The 25,133-nt window shown below is 30.6% G+C and overlaps 1 protein-coding gene across 3 annotated transcripts in view; it reads right to left on the bottom strand.

The window, feature by feature from the left end:
* Positions 1-14,480: 14,480 nt before the first annotated feature.
* The window catches only part of LOC103573873 (uncharacterized), a 49,861-nt gene continuing 39,208 nt past the window's right edge, over positions 14,481-25,133 (bottom strand). For all 3 annotated transcript variants that reach the window (XM_053740964.1, XM_053740963.1, XM_053740962.1), the window contains 4 exons: positions 22,884-23,292; positions 21,126-21,411; positions 18,102-21,055; positions 14,481-16,945 (listed from right to left, as the gene is read on the bottom strand). In XM_053740964.1, the coding sequence (XP_053596939.1) occupies positions 15,119-16,945; positions 18,102-21,055; positions 21,126-21,411; positions 22,884-23,292 (5,476 nt within the window). In that variant the 3' untranslated portion in view covers positions 14,481-15,118. The remainder of the gene's footprint in view (positions 16,946-18,101; positions 21,056-21,125; positions 21,412-22,883; positions 23,293-25,133) is intronic.

Genomic DNA, 25,133 nt, shown 5'->3' with positions numbered 1-25,133 from the left:
ATTAAAACTATTCGAGTGGTCTAAGGTTTGCCGGAAGAGGACCAGATGGAAAACGGAATCGAAAAACCTTATGCTAAAATTATAAAGTCATGCGAAGCTTTCCGGGTAAGGAATTGGACAGGAACACTTCGAGAATGTCTGAGGTAAAAATGAATTTTATTTTTTTAGTTGATAGAATTAAAAAAAAGGCCATTCGGCAACCGTAATGGAAGTAGATTTCTCATTATTTGATTTTTCAACCTTTTAAACAAACATTAATAACAAAATAAATATTTTTTTTAAAAAGCTCAGAAATTGTCGAGGTTATAGAGCAAAAAAAAATTGTCAAAAAATTTTAAAAGCTAAATGCAAAAAATTGAAGAATTGAAATTAGAAAATTAAAAAAATTATCGTAATGGCAAGTTAAATAACGAAAATCGAAGTTAAAGAGAATTAAATGATCTACGAAAAAGTATGATGTGTCGTTAAGAGATTTCATAGTTTACTATAGGATAAATAGTTAATACAAAATTGAATAAAGTGATTACAGGGAATCTAGAGATCGTTCCAGCATCATGATTGGTTTACGATCAAAAACTAGATGCACTGTATTGTAAATATAAGAATGATACACCGTTTTTTTATGTATATCAGGTAACTTAATTAATTTAATACTACTATATAGACCTTTTTGTAATTTTGATGAGCTATCATTTTATTTTATTATATAACAAATTGAAAAAAATTGTGTTTAAAATATATAATTTTCTTTTTTAGAAGTAATAAGAAAAATATTACTTTTTTAGTAATAGTTTTTAGTAATACTTAGTAATAATATTTAGTAAAATTTAGTAATAAGAACTAATTTCTGGCTAATTACTAATTTTTTCAAAAAATTAGTAATATTTCATCGCTAATTACTTATTTTAAAAAAATTAGCAATATATTTTTACTAATTGTTTAATTTTACAGAAAATTAGTAATACTTACTGGTTAATTACTAATTTTTCGAAAGAATTAGTAATATTATTGATATCGTTTATAAAAAAATCGATACTGCCGATCACTGATTGAAACTATTCGAGTGGTCTAAGGTTTGCCGGAAGAGGACCGGATGGAAAACGGATTCGGAAAACCCTATGCTAAAATTATAGAGTCCTGCGTGGCTTTTCTGTTAATGAACTGGACAGGAACACTTTGAGAATGTCTGACGTAAAAATAAATTTTATTTTTTTAGTTGATACAATTAAAAAAAAAAGTAATTCTATAAATATGATATTTATTTTGTAAAATTTAGGCCCATTTTTTTTTTTCTTTCAATAAGTTATTTTACATGACTTATACATTTATTTCATTGTGGGTTGCAAAAAATTTTAAAGTCCCACAATTATAAATGTTTTGAAGTCTTAAACGTATCTTTGTCAGGAAAAATAATTCGGACAGAATTTATACCAACAATTTAAATGTAATTTTTACAAAACAAATACACATCCCAGGTAGGAATCGCTAAGGCTGACTATAGGCCGAGTCTTGGCCCTATTGTCACTTGCCAAGTTTCGGTAGCTGACCATTGGTCCAAGCCTTGGCCAGGGCTCGGCCCGAAAGTTTGATTGCGTTAACCCAAGTCTTGGCAGCTAACCATTGGCCCAAGCCTAGGCCGAGGCTTGGTCCTTTGATTTCATTAAATTTAGCTGAGCCTTGGGTAGTGATCACTGGCCCGAGCCTCGCCCAGGGCCAGGCCTGATAGTTTAATTTTTGTTAAATCGAATCTTGACCGCTGACCATCAACCCAAGGATCAGCCGAGGCTGGGTCCGATAGTTTAATTTTTGTCAAGCTGCGCCTTGGCAGCTGACCATTGGCCAATGCCTCAGCCTGGGTTAAATTTTTATTTAATATTAAAATTACCAACTTTACATGTATCTATATATATGTATATAGAGACGACCAGGGCATAACCATCTACAGAGTATATGATTAATATTAATAATTTGCATTTAATTAGTTATTGCTATGTACAAAACTTTAGCAGACATGAAATTTTCATTTTTGGCGGGCAAAATGGGTTACCCTTTAAAAACGTTGAAAAAAAAGATTCCTGAAAGTTGATCAAATTTTATTAAATTCAAATTTTTTATATGTAATATACATAAAGAAAAATGACATTTCACATCATAGGTTTAATAAATCGTTTCCCCTCGATTAGCTTAATTATTAATTGTCATTTAATAAAAAAAAAAAACAATTCTATATTTTTTATTTGTCATTATTTTGAACCCAAAAAATGTTTTTTTGATTTTTTAAATCATAGATTATTCTTCATTATTTCCAAAATTTTATCTATTAAAAATTAAAATATTATTTTCGAATATTTTCAATGGCCGAATTTGCCCCAGCTATAGAGGATCAGCCGAAAAACAGATTAGTACATTAAATTTTTTATAATTTGACCATAAAAACTTGAAAGAATCATTTTTTCAGAAATTTCAGCTGGTCCATTTTGGCCCAGGTTTCATCCTTAGGACTAATAATGCACGAATATATCGGATTTATAGTAATTATACAAAAAAAAAAAAAAAAAAAAAAAAAAAAAAAAAAACAATTTTTTTTTTAATAAAAATTTCAGGGAACCCGCTATACCTCAGAGGGCCAAATTTTCACACTGGCTGCATTAAATCCATAATTCGACAAATTTAGAGTATAATTTTTCACAGAAAATGCAAGCAGTATCGTCAACAGTATTAAAATAATCTTAAAAAAAGTGAAGCAAATAAAGAACAATTTCATGACAAAATTTTTAGAGGTGGCCTACTCTGCCCCATATTTTAAAATTTGTAATTTACTATGAATACAGCTTATGCATAACATATTTGAAGTGAAGAATTTGAAAAAAAGTAAAACGAGCAATAAATTTGTCTTACACAATTTTTTTAGATGGGGGCCACTTTGCCCCTAATTTTCAATTTTTCAATTTTAATAGACACAGCTTATCAATGTTAAATAACAATCAAGGGCCTATGAAGTAGTGTAACGAGTAAAAAAAAAGGAAAGATAATACCATTTCTAGCTTACGAGGCCCACTTTGCCCCAGCCTCCCCTAACTTCAATTGGTACCGGATGTGTACCCTTTAACGCATAAGTAAATTGTAGTGGCTCTATGGTGTTTGAAGGGGGCTATGTTTGTTCCAGGCCCTATTATTATATGGAAAAATTAACAACACTTCCGCGCTGAGCTTTAGCGTGCTTATAAATTAAATATCTGAATTCCGTGCAAGGCTCGCACTAACTTCTGCGAGCAGTAACTTATAGGATATACCTGTTTTTTAACCCTTAGCAGCCACATCTCAGTCAGGCCATATAGGATAACTCAATACCCCATGCTGAAAAACCTATTTATACAAGACATACAGGTGTTTTAAGATTTCTAACCAATTGTTCCGTTTTTGTTAAAGAGTTCTTCAACATTTTTAATGGTTTTTATCGGTTAATTTATATATGACACTCTAAAAACTATTTATACATCGATACTGCCATTCTAATATTTCGTATCCCACAAAATTTGACATTTTCACTTTTTTTTAAAAATGGAATCATTGTACCAATGTGCAACTTATGTAAATATTTTAGAAGTCAAATTGTTTATTTAGTATTTTTAAATAAATATTCTAATATGTCGTATCCCACATACAGACTTTCGCGCATTCTAATATGTCGTATACCACATTCGTATAGGTTTAGTCACGCTTAACATTTTTAATTTTAGGTTAATTTTAAGGAAGCAATTAACGAAATGAGTAAGAAGGTAACGATGAATAATTATTGACTCTTCAAAATTATTTATTCACTACAAGTGCCTGTGTTTTATGAAAACGTGAAAATAAATTTTTAGGTTATACCAATGTAAACATAATACAAATAATTTTTCTTTGCCGACCGTGAAACATTTTCATCGTCTCCAGAAAAAATTCCCAAATGTGGAATACGACATATTAGAATGACAGTATCGATATGTAAAAATTCAGCAAAAATGGCTTTTTTTTTTTTTAAATTTCATTACTCCACCATTTTACAATATTAAGGGCTTAAATTTTAGGTTTGTACGCACAACATATATCACTACCATAAAAAAATAACAGTATCCGCCGATCATTCAAAAAGTATATTTATCTTGCAAAATTACTAAGAGCCCCTGATTAAAAACTCTGATTGAAACTGATTGAATCTGATTGAAACTCAATCAGAATTCTATCAGTTTCAATCAGAAACGAATTTTCAATCAGAAATGTTCGGGAGCGTTCGAGCGTCCTGATTGACTTTCTATCAGTTTCAATCAGATTCTATCAGAAAAAAATATTTAGTATTTTCTGATTGAAACTGATTGGATTTTTTTCTATCAGTTTCAATCAAGTTCAATCAGAAAAAAATAATTTTAATTTTCGATTATTTTCCGATTGAATCTGATTGAAACTGATAGAGAAAAATCCAATCAGTTTCAATCAGATTCAATAAGGAAATAATAATTTTTAAGAAATAATTTTCTGATTGAATCTGATTGAAACTGATTGGATTTTTCTCTATCAGTTTCAATCAGATTCAATAAGGAAATAATAATTTTTAAAAAATTATTATTGTAATAAAAATTCGTATAACGACAATGTACAGAGAAATTGAGCTTCAATGTAATATTAAGCATCAAAATAATTTTTTTCTCTCTAAAGTAAGTATTTAATTTGTAGATAAAAATAAAAGTCAACGTCAGGGTTGAAATTATAACTTTTTTTTTATTGAACCTCAAAATTATTCGGTTGCATACAAATATCCCTGATTAAAAACTCCGATTGAATCTGATTGAAACTCAATCAGAATTCTATCAGTTTCAATCGGAAACGAATTTTCAATCAGAAATGTTCGGGAGCGTTTGAGGCCTCCGATTGAATTTCAATCAGATTCAATCGGAAAAAAATATTTTTTATTTTCTGATTGAATCCGATTGAAATATTTCAATCAGATTTAATCGGAAAATAATAATTTTTTAAAAACTACTTTCCGATTGAAACCGATTAAAACTGATTGAGAAAAATTCAATCAGATTCAATCGGAAAATAATAATTTATTTCTCGATTTTATCCCGATTGATCAATTTTTTATTTCTCCGTGTAGAATGTTCTACTTGATTTTAAACTATCTTCCTGATGAGCTAGATATAGCTAAAGTCCTTAGTAAAAATGAAACGAGGCACTGGCTAGCGTCGCTAGAATCAATGCTAACGGTAGATGACAGACGAGGCGGCCCTCGTTTATTTTTAATAGGGGTATGCGTATTATCTATGAGATACGAGTAGTTTAACATTAGACAGTATAAAAATTGTAAGCTTAATATAGTATAAATCCTTTTTACTGTAGAATGTTCTACTGATTGTATCTTATAAACAGTGCACTTTAGCGATATCACCCTGTTTAGAAAATCTCATAGATTCTCATACATTCCCATAGAGATTTTATGAGAATGGATGAGTTCTATGAGAAGTGCTATATGGTTAAGTATAGGGCCTTATACATACAGCTATAAGAATCTCTCGGATTTTTTTGGCAGGGAGGTATAATAAACAATTCTGTAGAGGACGAAATTTTCTAAAAGATGGGTGCTATGCATCTTTTTCGTACGATGAGCCGTTTTTTTTTTCACTATTAACAAAATTATATGAAACAAGTGAAAAATAGACTTTCGGAGCAGATAGAATCGACATAGATCGAGTTAGAGCAATTTGTTTTATAGACTTTCAAATTCAACAAATTCTCTGCAAATTAAAACTGGTTTCAAAACGATAGCTTAAAATCTGGCTAAGTTATAGCAATTTAAAAAAAATGTTATTCAATTAACATACTTTTTAAATGGAAAAATTTGATACTCGAGAGAAAGTACTTTAAATTAAATTTAGGAGCTGAAATTTTCAGGGAATTTTTTTCTCAATATAAACAACAAAATTTTCTTGTATCGGCTAGAAAAAAAAAATTTCGTTTCAAACGAAGCGGATTCAATTAGAAAATAATAATTTATCTATCGATTATTTTCCGATTGAATCCGATTAAATCCGATAGAAAATTTTCAATCAGTTTTAATCAGATTCAATCAGAAAATAATAATTCATTTATCGAATATTTTCTGATTAAATTTGACAGACAATTTTCAATCAGTTTCAATCGGATTCAATTGGAAAATAACAATTCAGATAGTATTGATAATTATTAAAATTTGGGCAAATATGAATTTCATTTATCATTAATTCAGCAATTTTTAAAATATCCGAGTATAGAATTTTATCTGTCTTTCCAATTTAATCAATTTTATAAAAAGTTAAAACAAGCATTTTTCAGGATTATATAAAAACTTTTTTTAAAAAACTGTATTGATTGAGTTTAAAACTATCACGAAAATAAAAGGAAACATCAATAAAAAATTATATATATATTAAGATAGTTAAAAAAAAAAATTTTTTTTTTTTTTGGTATCCCAAAATTGACAGTCTACCTAAAAATAAAAATTTCGGTACCAATCCAAGCTCTTAATAATAATACTACAGTTTGCGTCAATCAATTTTTCTATTTTCTATTTAAATAACACGGGAAAAAAACTTTTTATTTTTTAGAATTTTTTAACTTACAAGCCAATCAACGAATTATTATGCACGATAGATATTTTTGTAGGATATTGAATGCTCTACAACAAAAGTCTCATTATTTTTTGATAAATCTAACTGTTCAAAAGTTATTTGAGCTTAAAGTCAAATTTATAGAAAATTTTGAGATCTTCTTACTTTTCCGGCGAAACTATCAGTTTTATCAGAAAATCTCATAGAAACTTTTTTGTAGGTAATTTCATTTCTCAAAAATTATTATGAATAAAGTTTCGCTTTTTTTGTTCTAGTTATTTTCATTTCTATGTCAAGCTCTTAAAAAAATAGTTTTCTGATTGATTTTTTATAAATTCTAAAATATATTTTTTGTATTTTAACTTATATTTTTTTAATAAATTTTTTTCGTGGGGGTGTTTAACGCAAGGATTTTCGTATGCTCCAACTAATAGAAAAAAAAGTTGCTTGAACCAAGAGAAAAATTTCTTAGAAGAAAAGATATATGTAAAGGAGAGGAAATTCACCAGTCCTAGGTAATAGCATTGGGAGTAGTTCGGTGCTCGCCACTAGATAGCGCCTACCACTTGTGACGTGTCCCTGGTAAGAAACGTAGTTCAGACGTATTGTATTCCAGACTTGGAAGCAATTCTGATACGAGCACTCCTCTGTTCTTTGACAGAGTGACAAGTGCCATTTTTGGTGGTAATATAGTATATCCTATATTACTTCATGACATGAAATCTAATTGTTAATATAGATTCAACGTAGATTTTAATATATTTGATTTTTTAATTTTTTACCATTTAATAATATATAAAATTATTTTTTCCCAGGAATCGATAATTTTTGATTAATTTACAATCGAAACCTTCCGGAAATATCTGATTAAATCCGATTGAAACTAATTGAAAGTCAATCAGAATCATTCGGAAGTTTCCGATTGAATCCGATTGAAACTGATTGAATGTCAATCAGAAATTTCCGATTAAATCTGATAGGACGTTTTCAATCAGTTTCAATCGGAGTTTTTAATCAGGGAGGGAAAAACAAAAAAAATTACAAATCATAAAATCGGTTTTTTTTGTGTTTTATTAGCTTCTAAATATATATTTACGTATCGAAACGTGAAAAAAATATTATTCTTACGAATATAGATTTGTACGTGTGTGTAACACCACATATACTTTCCCACTTACGGGCATTATTTAAATTTTTTGTTTGGAATCTTTTCAATGAAAAGTTCATAAATAAATCGGAAAAATATGGATAGTCCGAACTAGGAATCGAACCCAGACCATGTCAGTATTGCGTCAAGTGCTCTTCCAGTTGAGCTATCCGAGCCTATGCCAAATTACGTTCAATTGATCTATGCTCTGGGCGCTAACTGCCGTCCTTCTGATTGCTGGATCCGTACGGTAGCTACTGGACAAACCTACTAATGTTAAATTGATACATTTATATGATCTACTTATTAAACCATAGGTATAGCCAAACTTGGGTAATCCTACCTTGGCCCAAGTCTGGATTGGCATTGGACGGTCAAGGCAGGGGCACCCAGTCTTAGCCCAAGCCCGGGTAATCATTGTAACGTTCAGGACTGAGTACCCAATCTTGAGCCAAGCATGGACCAATATAGGTGTGCCAAAGCTAGGTTTTCAGTGCTGGGCCACGTAGAGGCCCTTCTTTCAACTCTGACAACTGCTGCATGGGAAACAATATCATACAAAAATGGTATTGAATTATTTTACATGTACACCCGTGAAAAATAAAACATATATAGCCATAAATGGCCGTAGATAGTCCCTATATGAAGCATATATGACCATACATTGCCATACCAACTTTTTTAATAGCCATACATGGCATATATGAATCATATAAAGCCATATATGGTTTTGTAAGAATATGTATGACCATATATGCCTGTGATTAATTAATTATACATGGCCATATACGGCCGTTTATCGTCCATGTATAGGCATGTATGGTCATACATAGAAACGTATGACTACATATGACCATGTATGCCAGTAATCAATTAAACATATATGGCCGTAAATAGTCCACGTATGGGCATGAATGGGCATGCATAGTTGTACTATTGAGTACCATTCCGGACGGGAGTGGATACAGTCTAGATAGCACACAGTACTGTCTTTTTCAATTTTTCTTTTACAGAAAGTACTTAGCACCATTTCAGAAAGTTGCCATTACTATATTGTTTTTTCCGTGTATGATATAGATATCTTAAAATGGGAATCTCTTAAACTATTGGAATATAATTTCAACTATATGTTTACCCGTGAAAATCAAACATATATGGCCGTATATAGTTCATGCATGGGCATACCAATTTTCTAATAAAGTTATGTATGCCCGTATATGAATCATATAAGGCTATGTATGGCCATACATAGTAATGTATGACTATATATGATCATGTAAGCTCGTAATTAATGAATTTTGTATGGCCATATACACCCGTGTATAGTTCATATGCGGGCATGTATGAAATATATACAAAATTTTGTTTAAATTTGTTGCGTAAACTGACGAATTATGAATTTTAGGCGATTTTAAGCCAATTATAATTAAGGCCAACCTTTCAAGCTCTGTAACTCGAGTATCATTCGTCGTACCCACTTGGCTCTTATAAACTTTTTTGTAGCAAATCCCATGTCCTAAAAAAACTTTATACTGCTTCTTTTTAAAAAAAAATCTGGGGCGTCGGTTGGCCCTGCGGGCCAGCCCCAATACTTCCCACTGTTTTCGAGCTCTTCGAGCTCGAAAATGCTATTACATGCGGTTGTTTTTTATGATTTTTTCAAGCTCTAACGTTTTACGTAACGTAAGTTACGTTTTATGCTGAAGTTTAAAAATTTAAGAATCGAAAATCTATCCTAATAAATGGAGAGCCGATTTTTTTGTTCGGTTATACTGCGAAAACTACAGAACCGTTAAAAATAATACTTATACCATAAGATGCAGCGTGTTTCGGAGAAGGTTTTAGTATATTATATGTTGGTGATTACTTATCCGAAACTCATATTTTTTGGACTTAAAAATAATTAATTTTTTGTGACAGATACTTGAAATCTACGACATTTAACGCTTATAGCCGGCAGCTAAAAATATTAGATAAGATACAGCTGGTAAAAAAGATACCTAATCGTTCTAAAAGTGACGTCATCGTTGGATCAAAAAATATTTTTTGGTTACATGTGCGATAGCAAACGACCAAAAAATATCGAAATAACTTAACGAGCCATCTTGTGACAAAATTTATCATCATTTTAATTCGTCCACTTACCGACTTCTCTCTAATTTTCAACTAATACTGAAAACAATCTTACCAAATAAATAAACGCGGATTTATAACCTGCCATTTATAGGCACTAAATGTAGTAAATTTCAAATATCTGTCACAAAAACTAATGTATTTATCTAGTACCATCGTGTCTAAGACGCTCGCACTCGATAGATAAGCTACTATTTATTGTAACTAAATTTATTATATTCGGTTGTCATTTGTTTAAAATAAATTTTTTAATTCTGTTGGTTATGTTTATTTATTGATTTGATATTTGGTAAATCGAGGGCTGTCAAAAATTATTTATAATAATGCATTTGCCAGATATCATTACTATTCGTCATCAGTATATCAGGGCTAATCAATTATATGAGTATGTAATTTTTAATGGTTTAAAAATTAATGGTACAATAAAAGCTAAAAAAATTATTATTCTAAACAGATTTAAAGAATTCATAGTGACGACGTATGAGTTTTTAATTTAATAATGGCGTTGAGTATTTTGTATTTACTCTGTTCAGAAAATCTCATAAAATCCAATAGATTCTCATGCATTCCTATAGAGATTTTATAAGAATAAATGAGTTCTATGAGAAGTGCTATAGTTAATTATAAAGCCTTAAACATACAGTTATAAGAATCTGTTGGATTTTTTAAGCAGAGTACGCTTTCTGAAGGAGTACTTATTAGGAGTTCAACTTTTATGATTTTTCGGTTGAGTCGGATATATTCACTAAAATTTTACGATAATCATGTAACTAATATTCTTTAATTTCCTAAACCCTATGTATTTGTAAATATATTCTAATCATTGTTTTTAATAGTTTTTAAAGATTATAAGTCTTCCAGCTTATTTATTTATGCACCCACGAGATGATATGACCCGTAATTTAGTGTACAAAGAAGTATTGTCATAACTTTTTAATTTAATAATGTAATTATGTAAATTAATTATAATTTGGTTAGACTTTAAAATTGTAATTCAATTTTATAAATAGGTGTATATTGAAAAAAAGTACTTTTGAAAAAAATAATTAATAACAAATGTAAAATTTTTCAAGAATAGTTTATTAATAATTAAACATAAATTTCAGCCCAGCGAAGCGGGTGAGGGACAACTAGTCATTAATAAAGAAGCGATTTTTAAAATTTTATTCCCGATTATGTTCAATAAAATCAGTGTATTGAGGCAGAGATCGATGTCAGGGATCAAAATCAAGATTTAAATAAGTTTTGAATTATGTCAGAAACAATAAAATTTGAAATATCCGAGAAAAATTGCGTTTTTTTCAATTTTTTGTTGATAATATGATTTAACCTAAAAAACAAGTTAGATGACATTATATGATGATAAAAAAAATCATAAAGAGGAAGAGTTGATATGATTTTACACATAGTACACATTTTAGTACATTATGTTATGATTTATCCGGAAAAAATTACAAAATGTTATTTTTTTAATTTTTCAACGCCGATATCTTTTGAAGTAATTAACCAATTTTGACGTTTGAGCTAGCAATAAGCGCGTTTCATTGAATTCTAAAGCTGATTAAAATTTGAAATCGATCGGTTGAGCTGTTTCGAAGATATTTGGAAAACCCTGTTACCATTTTCTCCCGCGATATCTCTCGAACAAATTAACCGATTAAGATAGCTAAGGCGGCAATCGGCGCGTTTCATCAAATTCTAGAGCTGATGAGATTTTGAAGTCGATCGTTCAAAATTTTCACGATAGTTTAAAAGTTACAGAGTTTACACACACACACACACACACACACACACACACACACACACACACACGCGCGCGCACGCACACACACTCGGACACACTCGGACATCATTCTGAAAATAGTCAGAATAGCTTCCTAGGACCTCAAAACGTCGACATCTGATGAAAACTCGATTTTAAAAAATCGAGGTGAAAACAATAACTTCCCGAAATTTTCGAAAATCGTCGATTTTCTTAGCGGGAAGTTAAAAATGTTTCATCACCAAGAAATCAAGTTGAAACCAGAATAAAAAATTTTCCCATGTTATATAAATGGAAATTGCTGAAATTTAAAGTCAAAATATAAATTGTTAAATGTCACTCGATATCTTTGAAATTTCACGAAAGATGTATCAGCTGAGATACTTTTTGGTAAAATTTGGCAATTACTAATAATAATAATAATTTTAAAAAAATTTAGGGTGCACATAGCATCTAAAAGTTTCGAATTATTTTCAAATATTAATTGCTTGATGCGATGCGAAATAAATCTCGTAAGTTCGAACTATATTCGCATACTTCTGACGCGCGTAGTTACCTATTATCTTTCTGATAGCGCACTGTCTGTTTTTATACTATCTTATATATCACCATATATGCCCATATATGGACATATATTTTCATGTATAGACACACAGATTTTTTATATAATAAATTTGAGCTGGCTATTACAATTACTTATAAACAGGATGTTATAGTGTAAAAAAAATAGGAATTTTTTTGATATCTCTAACAGCGTCTTGATGATTATATTTTGCTTTTTCGAAAGTGATTATATTTTTTAAATCTTACGTAGCACAACTAAACTTTGTTATAATTGTCGGCTGCATAGCCTAGTCATCAAAGCATCGCCCTGATTAAAAAAAGGGATTTAAAACGATTCGAAATAAAAAATTTTAAATACTTTTTAATACTTTTGAATTCCTTGAATACTTTTGAATCCTTCTTCTTATGGGAGTTTAACATTGCAAATCGTTTTAAATCCCTTTTTTAAATCAGGGCGGTCTCTCGTACCGAAGATCCTTGGGTCAAATCCTACTGCGAAGAGGGTGCGGTCATTAGTAAGTCTAGCGTTTTTTCTTTAAATTACAAATTTCCAATTCGATTAGGATTTCAATTACTCGCATATCTGATAATCTCTGCATCGCCAAAATAATTAAAAAATAATTTTTTTTTTTTAATTCAGTTAAAATTTCTATAGATAGTCATATCAAGTCATATATGGCCATATCAAGCTATGCATGGTCATACATAGCCTTTACCTGGTCAATTTACATACACGGTCATGTATGATCATATCTGATCATATATGGCCATGTTTGGTCAATTTCTAGTAACCTTGGAAAAAAAAACCGACGGTATCCTTCCTTCATCTATTATATCCAAAGTTAGACCAAGATTTCCATTTATTCCTAAATATGTAAATTTTTACTTTTTTTTTTAATCATCATTGTCGCTTCAAAAATTTTCATTTGTTGTTTTGCAATTTTGAAAACCCTACTTTTATGCCCTGTACGACCAATATGTCCCGAGTTATTGATTGTCAAAGTCAAAATGAACTTTTTTGCTTTGATCAATTATAATTGCGCGCAAAATCGTCGTAGAGGCTTTTAAGCCTAAAAGTGCCTAAAAGAGACATAAGGTTAGATTATAAAAAAAAAATTTATTAAAGCCCATAGACCTTTTTTAAGACGAGAAAAAATTTGGAAATGTTTTTTTGTGGTGATTTTCTTAGGATTACTCTGGGACCAAGCATGGTAAAAAACTTGAAGTTTAGATCTGAAAACTAGAATCTCGGAGCTACAATTTGCTTTTATTATTTTTGTTGTACAACCATTTTCGTCCGAGTTACAGCATGTTGAAAATCGCTTAAAAATTTGCAATTTTTTTTATATCTTTTAATTTCTGCGACCAGTATATAAATGTTCAGTCTTGTGATCGCGATAGCGCTAACAATTCTGAACGGATCTAAATGGAACTTGACACATATTTATTAGTTCATTTATGTGGTCAAGTCAAAAAATAAACTAAATCGGTTGATTATTTTGGAAATTGTAGCTATTTAAAAATTTTCAAACTCGAGGAAAAAAATTATTTATTATTGATATATCTATAAATTACCTTAAAAAAAATGTATTTGGATTATCATTGAAAATATTTTAAAGCTCATCTAACTAGCTTCAACTTTTGTTTTTTCACTTGCAGTTTTGACAAATTCTTTGTATAAATTTCTGACCTTGAAGTTTATAGAAAATGTCCAAGAAATTTGATTTTTTCACCAAATTTTATTCGATAGCTTGAAAATAAATAAATAAATAATGAGAAATCTACTACCATCTTGACTGCCGAAAGGCCTTTTTTCTTATAATTACAAAAAAAAAATCTAATTAAAATTAACACGTGTATTTACTACGCCAAAAGAGCGGTAGAGGCAGCCGATCAGTTCTCGTGTGGCTCAGGCGATCACCCACAGCTGCACAATGAAGTCAGAAGTAAACCAGTTTGCGCTATAAAGGCAAAAGTGTAAAAGGCCAAAAAGGCTATGCACTGCAACAATTAATAATAATAATAAAAAAATACTACGTCTAAAGAATAAAATATCCATTCAAGTACCGGAATTATCCGTAGCTCACGTTGGCATCGACTTGATTTCTCCTACCATGATTTTGTACGAAGCAAATTGAATCTTGAATTTTTATTTAATCCATTTTAATAAATCAGAAGATGAATTCAAAACGTTTAATAAATTTTCATATTTAGACTTGATTCAAAAAACTGTACTTTTGCAAATTCATTTATATTTCCAGTAATATATTACGTACTTCATATATTTGCAAACAACAAAAGAAGCCATTTATTATTTCATCTAAATAAAGTACATTATATTGATTTATATACATTTTCGAATACACGATTTCTTCCGTTTAATTTATTCTAAGTAGATTGTTTTTAATATGTACATTTCATTTTTGTCTTAAAACTATGCTACAATTTTTTTTTTCTCTTTTTATAAATCGTATGGTTATATTATTATGCATACAATAGTATATCAAGTTTTAATAACATATAAAACAGTCCTTGGTCAAAAATCAAAAAGATTAAAAAAAGTATGCTTAACATTAGTATAATTAATATTTAATAACTGTAATTACTAACATAATTAAATGACAATTACTACATAAAATATGCCATAAAATACTATTGCGATGTATCATTTATTTTTATTCAATATTTTTATTGATTTTAATGAAATTTATCATCACAAACTTTCATGTAGTTTCAATACATATCCGTTAGTGTAATCCATTTACTTTAGGATATTACTTTTCTAGCATAAATTCGCATTTTTCTCAACATAATTAAAGAATATCACTTATTATCAAATTCTGAAACGAATTTATTTCATTTTTTTTTCTTTCAAGTTTAGTAGATTCAATTTTCAGATTGTTGACTTTCTTGGTCAGGCGGAAGTTGCTCACCCTCCATCTTTGCTTGCCGTTCTGCAGCCGCGCGCGCTTGTCTTCCAGCACTAGATCGTAGATTTTTTCGTTCTATTGGTTGATCTATCAGTACTTTTTTGCCACCTCTTGATTTTTTATTAATAGTTTTCATACTTTTAACATCTTCTTCGGGCTCAACAAAACTACTAGATCTATTATTATCTGATTTAATTTTTTCTTGTTGATCTAAATCATGACTTGACGTTGAATTTGTAGATTCTTTGTTATCATTTGACGCATTAAGCGACTTATTATTAGATTCTTCTTGTGGCAATTCATGTAATTGTTCTGACGATGAAGTTAAAGTCGAGCTAGGAATAGGTGTTGTAGATCCAATTGAAGACGGAGTTGCTTGAAGCGTCAAATTTGGTGTTTGAGACTTTTTAACTATAGATAATGGTTTCATTACTGTTTCAAGTTCAACATTATATTCATTTATTGAAGTAAGATTAGAACCTTCAGATTCAAAAACTCGACTTTTTTTCTGGACTGGTTCGAGTGTAACTTCCAAAGATGAAGGCACCTGTTGATCTGTTATTGGATTATCTGAAGCTCGACTTCGTTTCTGAGATCTGTGTAGTTCTTCTATATGTTGACCTCTTGATAAAAGCTCAGCGTTGGCTTTACTCAATTGCTCTAAAGATCCTTTAATTTCTTGCTCTTTAGTTTTTTTTTCAAAGCGCGCAGATAAATCAGTGATATCATTCAAGTCAATGACTTCTTTTTTTTCAGAGTCCGCGCGCTTTTTGTCATCGCTATGTAAAGTAAAGTCCGCATATTGCTGTAACATTAAGGTAGAATCAATGGGATATCGAAAACCTGATGTTGAAGATGAGCCAGTTTTTTTATCCGAGTCTTTTTTTTTAGAAGAAGAATCGACTGAAAAATCTTTTTGGCGAGAACTACTCATCGAAACGTTTGACTTCCGTGATGGCGAAGCATTAGATGCAGATGAGTTAAGAAGCGCACATTGTGCAAGACTCTCATAGGCCGAGGACACTCCACCTGGCTGAATAGAAAATGGATTCAAGCTTCCCAAACCCAAAGGTGTATACAGCAAGCTTGGATTTGGAAAGAAAAATGGGAACGGAGTCGTTGTTGGTAAAGATGATGAAGATGAAGTAGATGGTGTCAGAGCTTTACTAGTTGCCAGATCTACTTTTGCCCGCGATTTCGTAGTATTGCTGGTACTACTATTGCTGCTCATTATAGAACCGACATTTTTTAAAGATGAAGTTGCTGTATTAGTTTCCGTCGAACTAGTTGGTGTGGATCCACCTAAAACTGATTCCATGCCAGTTAAAGATGGCAACCCGAGCCCCGCGAGATTTGCAAAAAATGAATTTGTAAGATTCATGTTGCTTATATTTCCAAGGCTACCTAGAGCTCCAAGATTCGGTAAGCTTCCAAAAGGCATTAGAAGCGGATTATTTTTTGGATCGAAATTGCCCATGGATAGCGTTGACAAAAGAGAATTACTGAGTCCAGGAAAATTTAATTGAGAAGCTATTGAAGTGGCTGTCATATTAGATGGATTAGAGGATGCTTGGCTTGTCGGACTTGGCATCATAGGTGGCCGGCCGGGACTCTTTCCTTTACTATTGCTACGCTCTGAACCCGGAACTCTTTTATGCAAATCATGTGGAAGATTACCCCGTTCTTTTACAAGTTCAGCCCATTTAGGATCAACATCAAATATTGGATTTTCTATTAACCACTGGCCAAGTCTTTTCAGTTGTGGTGCTTTACTTCCGGTGACCTGTAAATTACATAAACGTTTATTATAGTCGATGCAAGAGCAATACTTGTGAAAATAACCTAGTGGTACATCATAATACAAGCGTATGTTGACTACACTAAGATAAAAAAATCTATAATTTCAAGAAAAAATGTTTGATTCAAGTATTTTATTTGTTTACTAAATATTAAGAAAAAAATTTGATTTTGTCAAAAAAATATTACTAGACATGACATTCTTTTATCTAATGTTCAGACTAGCTTTGTACCTTAACAAACATTTTTTTTAGAAATGGATAATTTTATCCTGCCTAAGATTGGAACGTAAACCAATCACGCGAGACTTATGAGGTTCAGTAACGGTAGCTTATTGGAAATTATGCTTTTAATACTGTTAAGTTATTCATCGATGTTTGTCATCATAAATATTAATTTACACAACTAAATAATAAAATCTAAATATTTGTACTAAATTTGATTCAATGCAATTTAAATTTTTGTCAGAAGTATAATAGAGCGGGTCAAAAAGATTGACTACTTTTTTTTTTCCTAGTGAAACTGAAAAATTGGTTGCTAGACGTCTCTAGAAAACTCTCACAAAAAATAAGTTCTTAATTTTAATAAGAAGGTCTTCAGCATTACAGTTTTCGATTTTTTCTCAGTCTAATAGAAAAAAATTTATATCTCACTCATTCATTCATTGTACAACAAAACTTTATTATTAATTCTACATTTCCCTTTTGCATTGTTCAATTTCAGTTACAATTGCCCTGATAGCCAAGTTGGCGGTAACTTGCAAAAGTTGCAAAAGCTAAAGTTGTTGACAACTTGTCGTCAAGTTGGTCGGAAACTAATGAATGACGAACTTTTTCACGATCAACTCGTGTTATCAGGGTGGTTTTTGTGCAATGAACGGATTCTTCCGATTTTACGGATCAGATATAGATAATTTTGTAGATGTCAAGTTTGAATACATCATAATCTTCACATTAATGTTAAAAAAAATCTCAAAAATATTATATTTTCTTTTTTATAAAAAAGATATATATTTCAAACTCTTCGTACAATTAATTGAAAGAATTAAATAGCCGGTAGCTTTCAAAAATATACTTCAATTAATGAGTTTAGTGTAGTCCGCTCTATCATGTGAAGTATTTAAAATAATATTAAATATTTACCTTTTTTCCAGTTAATCTATTAACTACAGCAACGTTTTCTTCGCCAGTAAGTTTCTTCCAATCAAGAAGTGAGGGATCAACTCGTGGTCGACGTCTTCTAGGTGTATTGAGATATTCAGCTCCTAGTTGTTCGGAAATAGCTGTTTGCTCAGCAAGCCATTTGTTTACTTTAGCTTCATGAGAATATGAATTTATTTTTGAAGAATATTCAGCAACTTTATTTATGTCTGCAATCATAGCTTCGTAACTCTTACGGTGATTACTTGATGACAAATGACTTGAGTTAAAACTTTGTTGTTGTTGATGTTGTTGGTGTTGTTGTTGTTGTTGTTGTTGTTGTTGTTGTTGCTGCTGCTGTTGTTGTTGCTGCTGTTGTTGTTGCTGTTGTTGTTGTTGCTGTTGTTGTTGTTGTAGTTGTTGTTGCTGCTGCTGCTGTTGTTGATGGTGTCGTTGTTGTTGCTGACTTTGATGTAACTCTTGTTTTTTCAAATCACGACTTTGTTGTTCAGTTTGATTAAAAAGAACAGAAAAATTATCTTTGTGGGAATGTAAAGAAGACGCTGGCAAATTTGACGAGGACCCAGAAGTTCGAGATGATGGAATCGATGTTACAGTTATAGAAAATGGTTTTTGTCCAGTTGATAGAGAATTCGAAAATCCCGCAGGAACAGAAGCTGGTGTTACTGTTACACTAGGTGTAATCGTACTTTTTTTATGTTCCATAAAATGAATACTTTCCTGTTGCTCTTTTGCAGCACTAAGTCCTAAAACAATCTCATCAAGTTTTTTACGCTTCTTTTCTTTACCAACTATAGGTTCATCAACAGGGCAATTTTTTCTTTTCATTAGTTTATCTAACATACTGTCTAATTTACCCTTATTGCTGTTACTTTGTTTATTTTTATTAGGCATAGAAAAATCTTGAGCTTCATTTGTAATATCTTTATTAGAATCAACAACACCTTTTGTATAATTAGATGACAAATCAATAGGCGTTAATGTGCTTGAAGTACCAGGAATAATAGTAGTTTTACCAGGAGTTGTATACTTAATGTCAAATGGCATATTGGGAGTACGAGTATGCTGATGCGCCGGAGGCGGTTGCAGTGAAATTATTCGCCGAGATTCATCAGACTGAGTATCGTCATTGTTATCCCAATTACTGGAAGATATTGTAGGTTTACTTAGGCCTGAAGAACCTGAAGGAGCTTGAGACGTCATATGACTGTTATTTAATAACGCATGTAATTTAGCTCGCTCCGTTTCTACGTCGATTGCAATATGCCGCTTACGTTTTTTGGATGCTGCTAAATTACTTGAGGTAGCGAGTGCGCGTGAAATTCCATGATCGGTTGTAATAGTTATTACTTCTGAATTATCTTTTTCATTGGCTGTTACTTCTATTTCATCACCAGCGGTGAAATTAATAGCAACAGGCCATTCTTTGTGTTCAATTGCATGAACAATATGCATCAAACGGGCTTCAATCGCATGCTCTTTGAGCCACTTCACGGAAGTTGGGTAGTTATGGGTGAAAAGTTGAGCTACTGTAGACTCAGGAAAATCAACAGTTTTCTCACGCAGTACGAAAGTGTCAATCTGCGTTAATCTCGAGAGAGGTTGTATTACTTCTAAATCAGGGAACATTGCCTTGAGTTCAGCTGCCTGGACACTGCATTTGTCTTCAACATCAGAAATTTTTTGAACTCCTGTTTCAATGGCCGCCGCATCATCCACTTTTATTTTAATTTCATTTTTCACACTTTGTTCTTCAACTTTTTCTGCTGATTCGGAAACTTTAATTGGTATTTCTGGTCCACATTCAGACTCTAATTCAACTTTTGGTTCTGGCTTAGATTCTTCTGGGCTCTTTGTAACTTGAGATAGATTTTCATTTTTATTTTCCTCATTCTCATTATTGGCAGATGCCAATTTAAGCTTCTCAGAGTTTTGATCATCTATCGATTTGTTTTTCAAGTCTTTGTCTGACTTTTCAGGCGACTTATCTACATCACTTTCGATATTTTTACTCAATTCTCCAACTTCAATATCTTGCTCTTTCTTTTCTGGAGTCCTGTTATGTTCAGTATCATCTTTAGAACTTACAGTAGATTTAATTTCTGAATCTTCTTTTTCTTCGGTAGCTTCTTCCTCAACAATTTCTTCAATTTTTAATTTATCATCTTTGTTGTCAAAGTCTATGACATTTATTTTTGCTTCTCTATTATCTTTTATTTTTTCACTTTTTTCTGACGAAATATTTTCCGTTTTTGCATCAACCTCATTTTTTTCTTCAATACTCTCTGGTTCAGTGATTGTTTTTTTATCAGTAAGATCTGTTATCATTTCACCATCTGCAATAGTTTCAGTTGATTTAGACATTGGCACGGTAGTGATGGTCAATGAACCACTAGAGTATTTATCTTCAGTTTTAGTTTCAGTCTTGACAATCGTCAATTCTGCTTGACTGATTTCAATATTATCATCAAATTTTTTTTCAATAAATGTATCTTTGTCTTTTTTAACAGCAACTTTTTCAATTTTTAATGTTCCTTCTCCTTTTTCAAGCTTCACCAGAATTTCATTTTTGTCAAACTTTAGTATATCTTCTTTATTGTTTACTTTGACAACTTTTTCTGCTTTGCTAAGAAGCATTGAAGAAGATGGTGTTCCAAATATACTTTTACCCAATATTTTGTGAAATGAAAAGTCTAAATCATGTAAAATAGTAATATCAGTTCGTCCTAACCCATGTTTTGCAGCACCAAGCAATAACTCTTTGTCATGTTTCCCGGGGATCCACCAATCTGGTGTGTCACCTGAAGGTTGACATAAACTGAGTCGTTCTTCAAGGTGTGGATGAGACAAAATTTCTTCTCTAATTTTACTTAGAAGATCAATACGATCAAGTATTTGTCGGGCTTTACTGGGAGTCAATTGATCCATCAAAACATCTGAAAACCGTTCAAATTTATAAAATACGCTGTGAAAAATAATTAAAATAAATAATGAAAATAAACTTACCATCCTCATCTGACATTTTCATATTAGAAACTTTTTTACACATAATTCTAAATGACATATAATAATCAGTAAGGTCAGAATCTGTTTTTTTGTCAAATTTAGCAATGCTCTTAAATTTCGTCCAATCATATTGTGCCTTTTTCCGGTCGTAATTAACACCGTAAGTAGAAATCACCCTGAAGAATTCACCTTCTTCTCGGCGAGACCATTTCGCCTTTTGCTCTTCAATACGAGTTCTTTCACGCTCTTTCACCATAGCTTCCATTTTTTCTCTTCTTTCCATTTTCTGTAAAATAAATAACGAGTTGTTTAAATTAAAAAAATAAAAACTGGTAGTCATTGGGGACTGCCATCAGAAGTAAAAACTTAAAGCTATAAAATTCCAGTGGTTTTTTTTGGATTTTCAAATTAATTGAAATATTAAAAATTAAAATTTCATAATTTATAAATTAAAGTCATTAACATCAGTCTGGTTTTCACATCTATCGGCATTCTGAGCAACAATGATATACATTTTTATACTACTTATTTATTAATCAAAACATTATGGTAGATGCAAGCCCAGTAAAAAATATAACTGCAACTTGCAATTGGTAGTCAAAAGATAACATCAAAAAACTGTAAAATTTACAGCAGTTAAATAAAATTTATAATTACTTAAATAAATTCAGTATTTTATGAAAAATATTATTATTATATTAATCATATAATTTTTTATAGAAAAAAATATAATTATATATTTTATATATATATATATATATATTTTTTTTTAACATGATCCTGAAGATGACAATAATTAATTTTCGGATTTTTTTTTTCAACAAATCAATTACAAAAAAAAAAAAAAAAAAAAAAAAAAAAAAAAAAAAAGAGTTTAAAAATTCAAAAGTGTACGCCTCATAACGGTTATTCAAAAATACAAAATAATTTATTATTTACGTATGCTACTGAAGAAAGTAGAATTAAATAAATAAATAAAAAAAAAATAAATGCTATTGGTTTTATTATTAATTTTAGTTACTTGAATTTTAGGGTTCAATCTTTCGCGGTATTGGCGTCCGATGAGAAACATACAACGCATGCGTGTACATATTTATCAGCCTGGCTGACAGCGCTCCAAAGTAATCAAAGGCTGAACATCGTATAACCATAGAAATATACTTATATTGACCAGTATTTTTCAATATTTTTTATTAATTATAATTAAACGACACCAAATTAAACCGTCATTTCAAATAGCAAATAATCCGGTGGAATTTTGAAGCTAATAAATAAGGAATGGTCTTAATATGTTAAATTTTTCGGGCGTAATCGTCGCTTCGCGTTGAGGCGTGCAAAAACTATTAATGCAATTTTTTAAAATATTTTTTTTTTTTTTTATAATTGATCGTTTTGGATAAATTCAAAAGAAAAAAATTATTAGACGTCGGTTAACTTCAGTATCATTTTTAGAATACATATTACATTATATTAATATTATTTATAATGTTTTATAATTTAGTTTAAATTATTAATAAATAATTTTAATTTTGCATAATTTGGAATATAATTATGCAAATTTAACTTTATAGTTGATGTCCAAGTGCGACACGTCATACTTATAGCTAAAGGTATACTGCTAATACAGCATGTCGGTAACGCGAATTCATAACTTTGTCCCCGTTTCAAAATTGCCCAACGCGCCTGAAGAAGTTTTTACTTTAAAAAAAAAAAAAAAAGAAAAAAGAAAGTAATAAAAGATTTACATAAAATACTGACCAAAAGATACATAGCAAGTTGCTGTAAATCCCATCCTTGCATATTGAGGGTTGGATCGGTGGCTGTTACAGTCTGATTAGTCATTTCGACATCCATAGTTGATTTGCCGGCTTTCGAAACATTTTTATTTACTTCTTCTTTTTTAGTAATACTCCGTTGATAAGAAGAAATAACACGACGTAAACGTGTATTTAGGTCTACAACTGATGGCCATATTTTTTCGTCGTCGACTAAAATTTCGTTTCCATCGTGACTACTACTAGTTTCTGGTACAGGTGTATCTGCTTTATTGGATACAGCTGGTGAATCACTTGGTGTATCTTTACTGAATTTTTCCGAGTCTTTAGAATCTTTAGGTACACTTAAGGATTCATTATCATCTATATCTTGATCAAGGTTACTGTCCTCTCTGGTAGCAAAAAAAAAAAAAAAAAAAAAAATTCAATTATAAGACTTGAAAGATATTTTATTTCAATATCATAATAGTGGAAAATCCACTCATCCATAGCATATTCTCTTGCAATCAATAATATGTATTAATTACATATAAGAGAAAAAAAATTCCAATAATCAACAATAATACATGAGTAAAAAAATAATAATATTTTTAAATATCCAAAAGCGCAAACTTTAGAAGCCTATTTAATAACGAATTTACTAATTTTAGTCAATAGATGACTTCATTAAAAAAATTTCGAACATAATAATTGTAATTTTTTGTTTACACATGATTTTTAATTTCATTTGGTTTGTTAATCTATTCATCTTTATATTTCATTATTATTCACTAATTATTCATTTGTATTCTAAACGAAAGGCTTCTAATAATTAATATTTTTAACCATACCTGCACCGAAAATTTAAATTCTTAACCTGTTTAGAAAGAAGAAAGTCATTCTTTTATTTTATGAGAAAAAAATGATAAAATTACAGAAAGTTAAAATTTCAGGTGCCAATTTGGTGAAAAATAGTATACACACCACGGAAAGAAGTAGGACGCTCTAACGGTAAATTACTGCAATTTACGGTAATTTGAGGGATTCTAATCATAACGCAGTGAAATACTTCATATAACAGTAAAATGCCATAATTTTGCAGTGAATCTGCAGGTTTACGATGAAATATCGCAGTTACCGCGCCTTTACTGTAAAATACCGTAGGTTATCGTAAAATACCTTAATTTATCACGAAATACCCTAACTTGCCGTAAAATACCGCAATTTCGAAAACTTCAATTTTTTAGGATAAAGTAGAAATCTCCTCTGACGAATTTTTACTAACCAAGATAAACAAATTCTCTTGGCTTAAATAAATCTCGACTTAATTTCCGAAAACGTTTGTCTTCCAAAAAATTTTTTTTTGCTCCAAGAAAATTTTTTCTCGCTTTAAGAAAATTTTTGTTTTCAATTTATACTGCGAAAAATTTATTGGGACGAGTAATAATTTTTTGCGCCAAGAAATCCTTTTTCTCTGGATATGCAATGTACGAATGTGTGTAATGTATATGTATGTATGTGCGTGTTGGTATAAAAGCATCCTAATAGTCTAAATAGCTTCCTAGGATTTTAAAACGTTCATATCTGATAAAGATTCGATTTTCAAAAATCGGACTGAACGCGACAACTTAAACTTTTGAAAATTTTCATCGATTTAGCAGAAAGTTACAAAAATCAGCTAGACATGTAGCTTTTAATTCAAATTTCGAGAGATCACTCACAATTTTACAAGTGTATAGAAAAAAATTTATTGTCACTTTCTGCGATCTCGTAATATTTTTCCCGATGGTCTCGATTATATATTTACTACATTGCTTTGTAGGGACTTGCATAAAATAATATCTACAAAATTGTCATATTGAGCGTTTTGTAATGTTAAAACGTTACTAGCAGTGGTTGATTTTACCGGAATTTTGGTGCGAAATTAATTTTTACCCTTCATAACCGATCGATATACAAATTTAGCTTAATGAGCTTTTTTGCTAGGATTTTATGCGCTGCAGAGTGATGAGATTGATAAAGCAAGTAAAAAAATTTTTGACTATACTCTGGCGGATCCAAATTACAGTAAAATACTGCAATTTACGGTAAAAATATGGTATTTTCCAGGTAAATTTGCAGTAAAATTGTGGCAAACCTATGGTATTTTACCGCAAAGTGAAGTGGTGCACTGTAAAAATTGTAAAAATTAAAAAAAAAAACAGACGGTGCTTACGGTAGGAATGCCGTAAACTACCGTGTATTACAGTAAATT

Source organism: Microplitis demolitor, chromosome 7, assembly GCF_026212275.2.
Source record: "Microplitis demolitor isolate Queensland-Clemson2020A chromosome 7, iyMicDemo2.1a, whole genome shotgun sequence".
In the NCBI taxonomy this organism is placed as follows: Eukaryota; Metazoa; Arthropoda; class Insecta; order Hymenoptera; family Braconidae; genus Microplitis; species Microplitis demolitor.
The sequence above is the reverse complement of the archived record's forward strand: the minus strand, read 5'-3'. Positions and strand labels throughout refer to the sequence as shown.